The following is a 10,200-nucleotide window of genomic DNA, read 5'->3' as shown; positions in this document are numbered from 1 at the left end:
ATAATCTGCAGATCAACTATTGAAATTTGTTTACTTTTAAAATTTGAGGTTCATATACAGTAATCGATTCGCACTTCTGCAGAGACAAACTAAATAAATTCATCAACTGATCTACTTGAAAAGGAAGTGATGTAAGTTTTGTAATTACTGGAAGTGAGGAACAAGATGACCATAAAAGGAGGAGGAAAAGAATAAAAAAGGGGGTGACGAAACAAAACAAAATATGAGACAGAGATAAAGGTCGTGGGCGGGGGTGATGTGATTCCCTATAAAACACCAACTCAGTGTCACAGGTACTTATATAAGGATTTATATGGAGGAAGATTATGTAAATAAAAAAAATCTCCAGCCTAAGACCAAAGTCTCTTTTTACGAATTTCACGGAAGGACTACGAAAGGAACGAGATCCTCGCATACAAAATAAAAGGACTCGCCTTAGCACGGAAAGGAAATGAAAATCAATACTTGAAGGGGTCATAGGATGCGAGTCCCCGAGAAATAATAAAAAAAAAAAAAAATTCAAATGTGAATCAAGAAACAGGACATTTTCCAGTAGAGTTCTGGACTATTATTTGAGGGCACTGGGACACTCAGTGAAAGCCTACCAATTAATTTGACTAATTATCAAAGATATGCAAATTAAGGGGTATTGCTCTTAATATCCTATATAGTTAAAAGTTCACCTGGGACGTTAATTCTACAAAGAATCCTATTTGACATTTTAGGAGGGCCCACAGTCAAGTAACCATCTTGGACATCGTAATCTTTCGACATTTACGTGGCCGAGGAACAAGACAAGAAACAAATGCATTCAAAGCTGGAGTCAACCGTTCCCAGTAACCCCAAGAGGTCACAGGACCTAAACCAGTCTTTTCCAGAGTCAAACTGCTGCCAATATTGAAAGGTTTAGATGTCGGTGCTAAAGCTTAGAGTATGTTGTTTGAATCAACAATACTTGCCTTGGGCTTCAAGTTGTTGACCTAAAGTTAATAAGTTTCCTCTTTAAATTGTTGTTTTCTCTATGGGTTGAATTTAAATTGTTCGAGCAAAAACCTTTAGGATCAAAAAGCATAAAAACTGCGAGTCAACTAACTTATTAAATAGACGTTGGGGCTTGTAAGTATGAAAAAACGTTATTTACTGAAAGTACTAGGTAGATTTGCTAGTTCATTACATATATATATATATATATATATATATATATATATATATATATATATATATATATATATATATATATATATATATATATATATATAATATATAATATATAATATATAACATGCATACATGCATACATATATATGTATGACAAAAGGAATATAATCCATGGTGTTCCTCAGGGTAGTGGTCTTGGTCCATTACTTCTTTTTTAAGCACAATACGTGATTTGGACCAGGGAAAAAAAGTTGTTTTGCAAATGATGCTACTCTGAACTGATCTAATCTCCTGAATATAAACCTGCTGTTGCTGAATGCATTAAACAAGATTTAGCTAAAATTTGCGAACGGTGAAAATTAAGAGGATGGAGTTAAATCCTACCAAACTGAAGTATCATCGTTCACCTCACGAGAAATTCTAGCTGTCATAACTAATTGTAAATTCGTTTTTTGAGAAACATATCCGGTCTATATCTAATTCGATTATACAAAAACCCGTACAACGAATCTTTCAGTATCTTTGGAGACTCCTCTAACCTCAGCAAATATCTTTATTTTTTCCATTCCGCCATGTTTTCAGTATTTTCCTTAGTTCAGTCTTCAGCAGCTGACTATCATCGTAAATTGCTGGACAAAAACTCGAGTTCCATAAAATTTCTTATCGTTGATCTTGGTACTAATCTCTGCCACCGTCGTCGAGTCAGACCAGTGGTTCTCAAATTTTTTGGTACCGTTACTCCAGGCAGTGGTGTGATAGATCACCATTACCCCTCCCCCATTCCTCTTCAGTTATGTGAAGTTATAATATAAACATTATATTACATAACGAATGTTGGGGGTATAATTTGCGTAATTATGATAAAAATTAATCTATTTACTCATGTATTATTTATTAACTAATTAATTTATTCATTTATCTGTTATTCACTGGCCACGTGTCACAGGCATTGGGACCTGCCCCTCACTGGCTGTCGACCTAAGAAACAGGAGATCAGCGCCTGCCCTATGAGCCTACAGATGCCCAGGAGGGCTTTACCTTTTAACTTACTTGTTATTATTATTTATAAATTTATGGAATTTTACTCCAAAGAACTATTGCTTTTAGAGAGTGCCTCGAAACGGCTTCATTACCCCCACGGGGGTAATTACCCCCAGTTTGAGAAGCACTGAATTAGACTAAATTTTTCGCAGTTCTGGTCATCCTTTGCCCTTAGATCTTCTCCGACTATACCATTCATGATGTGGTAGTGGATATGCTATTAATTCCAACAACCTTGTCTCTTCTTAAGCGAGGTTCAAAATGCACAGGTTTATAGAAGATTTATTCCTGCTGTGAACGAAATGTGGAATGATCTTCTTAATCCCGGATTTTGAATCATGGGAACTTCAAAGGTTTAAAATAAGTTGAGGATGCTGGCATGAAATTTGCCTCGTAGTTTATTTCATTCATTTCCTGTTTACTATTTCTCATACTTATTTTCCTTGATGTTTGTTGTTTATAAAATTATTCATCATTTGTCAATTTTTTGCGTACTGGGCTGCTTTTCCTGTTGGGGCCACTGGGCTTAAAGCGTTCTGCTTTTACAATATGGCTTAGATATACCTACATTCAATAATATTATATATATGTATATATATGTATATATACATATTTCTGTCTATATACGTATGTATATATATGTGTGTGTGTAATCTACAGTTACACGGCTGTGAATATGAAAGCACGACAACACTATGATGACTAAAACATCATACGCAAAACATGATGAATATTTCGACAGACAGTAATTAAAATGAATGCACTGAATTGTGTCATACTGGTAAAAATACGCTTTAAAATCCCTAAGCCTTACGACTGACTGCTGAAGATGAGGTCAGTAAGGCCGAAGGGTTTAGAGTGTATTTTTATCAGTTCGTCAAGGTTTATTACTTAAGGAAAGAATGTCATTTATCCTTATCTTTCAGGAACATTAAAGGTCTTCATTGTCTTCGATATAAACATTAGCGGTATTGTAATAATAATAATAATTACGAGAAAACAAAAATATATATGATGCATGACAATCTTCAGTAACGTGAACAGCAAAAGTCCCAATAATCTTTTTAAATAACACGAATTTTAAATTCTCTCTGCATTTCACTAAAGAGAATGTTATTTTCCAAATGTAATAATAAAAGCATTAAAGAATGATTAAGAAAGAGAAAAAAGCAGACTCTGATCACTGCCACTATTGTCGAAATAAATAAAAAAAAATGAAAACAATACAAATATAAATTCAATCTCACTGCGTAAAGCAACGATGGTTAACAAGGTTAAATTGTACCGGTTCTGAACAAGACCTTACTGTCACATACATTAACTAGTAATCTGTAAACAAGTAAACAAAATGTAGATAAACAGGAAATCACAGACAAGACGACTGAACAAAACTCTCCGGATACAACAAGAGCATAAAATGTCACAAGCACACAAACGAACAAATGTCATGGGAACTATTGGGAAATGCGCAAAATATGAGTCTGGGTTATGATGATACGCTGCTTGTGTGAAAATAGCCAACATAAATATAAAAAATTGGGATTCTGTTAATTACTGAAATACTGTCTATGTGAAAATAGTCAACATAATTATAAAAAAATGGTATTCTATTAATTACTGAATTACTGGCTGTGTGAAAATAGTCCGCATAAATATAAAAAAATGGTATTCTATTAATTACTGAATTACTGCCCGTGTGAAAATAGTCAACATAAAAAAAGAGTATTTTATTAATTACTGAATTACTGCCCGTGTGAAAATAGTCAACATAAAAAAAGGGTATTTTATTAATTACTGTCTATGTGAAAATAGTCAACATAAATAGAAAAAAAATGGTATTCTATTAATTACTGAATTCCTTGCCTGTGTGAAAACAGTCAACATAAACATAAAAAAATGGCGTTCTATTTATTACTGAATTACTGCCCGTGTGAAAATAGTCAACATAAATATAAAAAATGGTATTCTATTAATTGCTGAATTACTGCCTGTGTGAAAATGGTCAACATAAATATAAAAAATGGTATTCTATTAATTGCTGAATTACTGCCTGTGTGAAAATAGTCAACATAAATAAAAAAAATGGTATTCTATTAATTACTGAATTACTGCCTGTGTGAAAATAGTCAACATAAATAAAAAAATGGTATTCTATTAATTGCTGAATTACTGCCTGTGTGAAAATAGTCAACATAAATATAAAGAAAACAAAACTGGTATTCTATTAATTACTGAATTAATAGAATACCTACGTTGGTTGTAGCCACGTAAATGAGGCTGGACAATTTAACTGCACGTGTGTTCTTAAGCTATGGAGAAATACCCTCCAGTCATGGCTTCTTTCCCTCCATGGCAAAGCTTTGGAATCACCTCCCTACACATTGCATTCTGATCAGGGTTTTAAAAGGCAGAGAAGTGAGTTTCCCCAAAATTCTCATGGAACCCCATTCTTCCGAAGGGCGGGAAGGTCCATCTCCTCACCTCCATGGTAATTCCCCCCCTTCCGCCCATTGCCCTTCCCTTTATCTTCCCCTTTCATTGTTATTTTTCTCGTTCCTCTTCGGGCCTAGGCAGGGTTGCTCGTCCTATTATCCTATACATCTTAAAAGCAAGCAGCTCTAGTATAATAATAATAAAAAAATAATAATAATAATAATAATAATAATTTGAAAATACCTAACATTAACCAGAATCTTCTGAGATTGGGTTACTTTCATAGGGGAGAGAGAGAGAGAGAGAGAGAGAGAGAGAGAGAGAGAGAGAGAGATACACTGCTCATATCTACAGTGCAAAATACATTTCCTGTCCATACCTCAAGCATACGAGGTTCTCAAGGTCGCAAGGTCAAATATTCCTGCAGCAGAATGGCCCTTCCCTAGAAAAAAAAAAAAAAGAGCACCTACTGCCTATATCTTTTGAGTGAGCTAAGCAACATGGCGACGGGAGTGCACAGGTCCATTATCTTGACTTGTAATCACAGGCGAACATGCTCCAACTCACGTGTCCACTACACTATCAAAACTGAAGACGAAAAACTCGATGTACGGCGACAAAGGAATCGTTTGAGAGAATGGTCTACTTTAAGCGGAATTTTCTTCATCCAGTAACCTGCTTGTTTTTTTTTGGCTGTCGAATATTAACACTCAAAACACGAAGAGATCAAACGTTGGGAAGTGTCTCAACAACCGAGCGTGCGCGTGCACATCTCATTTTGTCAACAGGACAGAGAGAAGGTGGGAGGAGGGGGGCCGGGTGGGCAGTTGTCTTGTCAAAATGTGACCTCACACAGGCATTTCATTTTGGACATTAGGACCTCAACTGGTTTCAATCGTTTACAATAACAAAAGTGACGACAGATATTGTCATTAAGAATAAGGTAGATCTCTGTGGCAAACAAAATGAAGTAAAAATGTCATACTATTTAGATATTGATGCGTGGCCACGTATGACAAGTTTATTGAAATATCTCGACACGTACACACAAATAAAAAACCAACACACGCACGCACACGACAGAAACAGTTGCTCTCCCATTCAAAATAGTTCAATCAAAGGAATGCCAGAAGACGAGTGGAAGGCAGCCAATTCAGGTGTAGGCCGGGATTTATTAGAGAGAGAGAGAGAGAGAGAGAGAGAGAGAGAGAGAGAGAGAGAGAGAGAGCACCAAACACCGCGTAACTTGCGTTCCCCTGCAGGCAAAACCATCAAGCACTCGCTTGCAAAACATCAGACGCCCCCATATATACCTGCATATACGCAGCACTACTTGGGTGAGGAAAAAAAAAATGAAAGCAGAGGATCTGACGGGGTGTGGTGGTGCCGTGGTGGCAGTCGTAGTAGTAGTAGTACTAGTGGTGTCGGAGATATACTGTAGGGGAGGCGGCGGAAGGGGGGGAGGGGAGGGTGGCAGAGGGTTAGTCCAACCTTGGGAGCTATTATGGTGAAGGAATCCACTTGGCATTATCATTATAATTATTGTCATTATCAACTACAAATAGTTTATTATTATGTAACCTAAACAATGTCTTCGTAGTGGTCATGTTAGCTTCCATCCACGGATCAGCTTTCTCTTACCATATCGCATTATCTACCCTTTTTTTTTTTTTTGGTCTTGCACTTGCTTTATTTGACCTTCGCTCAGAAAGATCTTTTAAACTCTGCTGCTTTGAGCCATAGCAAGTCACAGGGACGTGAAGGGTTCAAGGGAGAGGTGGTGATTCTACTCGTCCCTAAGAAAATCTCCAAAGCTATTTCAATCTTCGTTTGACTAAAAATATATTTATGAATCACAAACATTTTTCCCTTACAAAATGTAACTGTTGGAATGCCCGAGGGAAAGAAAAAAAAAAAAAGGAAAAAGATATCACTGGAGACTTAATTCCTAGCCAAGGAACCAAAAGCGGTGCACGTCAGATATGGTTAAATGGTCGATTTCATGGGCTCACAAACCGCATTTTCGTCCTTGTAGGCACTTTAAACATACGCCCTTGTTGTTGAGAGAGGCCAGCTGGCGGCGAATGCACGAGGGACTATATTAGAGGTTGCAAATAGCACACCCTGGTACCCCCTTTAACATGCGCAGTCGTCGTAACAGGCAGGAGGAGGAGGAGGAGGAGGAGGAGGGGGAGGACGAGGAGGAGGAGGAGGAGGAGGAAGATGAAGAAAAAGAACTCACATACTCATATAAAAGTACATACATACACCCACGCCATCACACATACAAGTGTGTGTTTGTACACATGCAGTTTACACCTCTTCTCTTTTCATTGAATTAGGATCACGTAATCAGACTTGCTTCGATTTTCCAGTTTTCTTCAATGTTTTTAGCCATTAGAAAATGCATTGCTGAATACCACTAATCATCGATAAGATTGTTATCGTTTGACTCCTTATTCACTTGACATGCATGGCTACAGCAAATACTTATACTTACACACGCAACATATATATACATACATATACATATATACATATATATATATATATATTTGTGTGCGACAATATAAAAATTTAAGATCACTTTTAGAAGATCAAGGGACAGCCGTCCCTCAGCACAGTTCTTTACATTTGAACACCGCCCTCCTCCTCCTGCTGTCCCTGAACATTTCCACCCACTAGAAGAAGGGAACAGACACATACACACACACACACAAGACCAGAAAATACTACAGAGAGAGAGAGAGAGAGAGAGAGAGAGAGAGAGAGAGAGAGAGGGCGTGGGAATTTTATAGTAGTAGTAGCAGTGGTAGTAGTACTATGAGCAACAATAGTAAAGTGAAGACCCTACACTCTTCCTCCGGGAGAAGTGATTGGCGATCCTGAGACAGCTTTCGCTCACGCGGTTCCACATCTTGGCGGCGGTGCTGGAGCTGCTCCGTATTGGTGAGGGAGAAGCTGGTGGAGGAGCAGTGGTGTTGTTGGAGGCGACGACGGTGGTTCTTGAGGGGGAGGAGGTGGTGGTGGTAGTGGTGAAGGTGAAGGTGGTGGTGGTGGTAGCGACTAGGCGTTTTCGAGGCACCGTGGCGAGCTATTTGGCAGCCACCCTGGGACACACTGGCTGATCTTGGATGGACTGTGTGGTGGTGGTGGTGGTGGTGGTGGTGGAGGTGCTGTGGTGGAGATGGTGGTGGAGGAACAGATCTACTACTGACGACGACGACGACGACGACGACGAAGGGAGGAGAGAAGAAGATGGCGGTGGAAGATGATAGTGCTGAGGATGATGTTGGTGAAGGGGGTGGTGGTGGTGGCGAGTGGCCCAACAGCCGATGATGATGATGATGTCGTTGACGAAGGTATAGTATAGTAATGACGTGTGTTGATGTTGATGATGATGATGATGATGCTGCTTATGGGGATGGATGTTGGCCCAAGTCGCTAACACACACTGACGACGGAACGAGAGGAAGGAATGAGGAGTTAATTTCCCGAATGCACAACAGCGAAAAATAATCGCAGCAGCAGCAGCAGGAGCCGTGGTGCCCTACCACCACCGTGAGAGACGGCAGCAGCAGGCTGGAGGTTGTGGTAGCGGAGGCGGCGTGGCTACTGCGAAAGAGTAGCGCGTATATCCTTGGACGAGGCGAGAGCGCGACTGAGACACAGACACTTACGTCACGGTGGGCAACCCCAGCTGCCTGACCCCACACACACACACGCACACACAAATACACAACCTCTATCTCCCTCCCTCTCCTCTCCTCTCTCTCTTCTCTCTCTCTCACACACATACACACACACACACGCTCACCGCCATTTTTTATTGGCTGGGCCACCGCTATAGCCGCCATTGGGTGCCAGCACCAACAGAGCTCCCGCCGACGTCTGCGAGCCTCCCTCCCCCCTCCTGTCAGGGGATCCCTTCCAGCCCCTAACCCCGTCAGGAAACCCCTCCGTCCCCCTCCTGTCTGTCCTGCTGCAGCAACCCCATCCTCCCTCACTCCCCTTCCAACTCGAGCGCAATAATACACACAAACATATTTACACACACACTCTTCGAAGAACAGATAAATTACAGCCGTCCAACCAAGTTTAAAAGTATACATAAAAACGGATACATCATTTATTTACAAATACACAATCTGCAATTACTATCCTCAAGGCATCATCAGGCATGAACATCAAGAATAGGAATTATACGGGCATCACAAGCACACGGACACGCACAGACACACACACACAAACACTCAAAAACACTCCTAGACAGGCCCCAAACGCCGACGATTACCCTTGAAAGCGAATTCACACAAAGCACTCATTTGCAGGGACCACCTGTTCCCGAATTACGTAAGATTTCAAAAGCAAGACCGCTGCCTGACATCTGCTTCCATGCAAACACCACCACCGCCTGAGACAAAGCGAGCAAAGCACAAGGTAACCAGCAAAGACGACTCGATGTCCGATTGCTTCCTTCCGTGCAGACGTAATAACAGACAGAGCAGCCTGTGCACAGGAATTTTACCAGATACGTTGGTACTAGAACATCTGTTTTGGTGTGATGTCAAAATAAAATACCATAAAAAATCGTCCTCAAAAGAACGTTGACTTAAGCAATGTACAAGATCCACAGGGACCTCAAAGATGTAATGTCTGAATAATTAATATATATATATATATATATATATATATATATATATATATATATATATATATATATATATATATATATATATATATATATATATATATATATATATATATATAAAACGTCACGAAGAATAACACTGTACAGTTGTTAATTAATCTAAATCTCTCTCTCTCTCTCTCTCTCTCTCTCTCTCTCTCTCTCTCTCTCTCTCTCTCTCAAACACACATGTGTGTTTGTGTGTTGTACGAATGTGCACCTGACTGTAAGTTTACTGGCAAGGAAGACAAAACAAAAACACCCCCATTCTTTCGTCGGCACAGACAACAGTCGCATTACGTTAAAAGCAATTACACATGCATTCGCTGATGGAAGGCCATGTTAAAATAGATGACAAAACCTGACACCCAACCAGCAGTCTTTAATTTCCTGAAAGGATACGCTGCTCAGGATAATATATATATATATATATATATATATATATATATATATATATATATATATATATATATATATATATATACATGATACATATATAAATGTGTTTGTATATTAAGTATGCACATGAACAATCTCTCTCTCTCTCTTTATACATATATATATATATATATATATATATATATATATATATATATATATATATATATATATGTATGTATGTGTGTGTTTGTTTGTATGTATCATATATTTGGCGAATACTACCAGTATGTTAAATATAAGTAGACCATATATATATTATAATATATATATACATACATATATATATGTATATATATAAATATTTATATATTTCAAATGATTTACAGTGGAACATATAAGTTGTCTCGCTTTAAACATCAATACTGCCTGGTTTACAACTCCCGGAGCTCTCATCCCCCCCTCCTCCTTCCCCCCGGCAGGTATCCCCCCTCCCCTCC

At 38.8% G+C, this 10,200-nt stretch overlaps 1 protein-coding gene across 8 annotated transcripts in view; it reads right to left on the bottom strand.

The window, feature by feature from the left end:
* The window catches only part of LOC136846600 (uncharacterized), a 729,131-nt gene that overhangs the window by 19,958 nt on the left and 698,973 nt on the right, over window positions 1-10,200 (bottom strand). Inside the window, exon 1 of one of the 8 annotated variants that reach the window (XM_067117487.1) lies at window positions 7,487-8,305. The exons of the other annotated variants lie outside the window; for them this stretch is intronic. Coding sequence (XP_066973588.1) covers window positions 7,487-7,549 — 63 coding nt within the window. The 5' untranslated portion in view covers window positions 7,550-8,305. Of the gene's footprint in view, window positions 1-7,486; window positions 8,306-10,200 lie in introns of those variants that run through there. 8 annotated transcript variants of the gene reach the window in all.

This window comes from Macrobrachium rosenbergii, chromosome 15 (assembly GCF_040412425.1).
Source record: "Macrobrachium rosenbergii isolate ZJJX-2024 chromosome 15, ASM4041242v1, whole genome shotgun sequence".
NCBI lineage: Eukaryota > Metazoa > Arthropoda > Malacostraca > Decapoda > Palaemonidae > Macrobrachium > Macrobrachium rosenbergii.
Note: the sequence above shows the minus strand (reverse complement) of the source record. Positions and strands in the feature narration are given on the sequence as shown.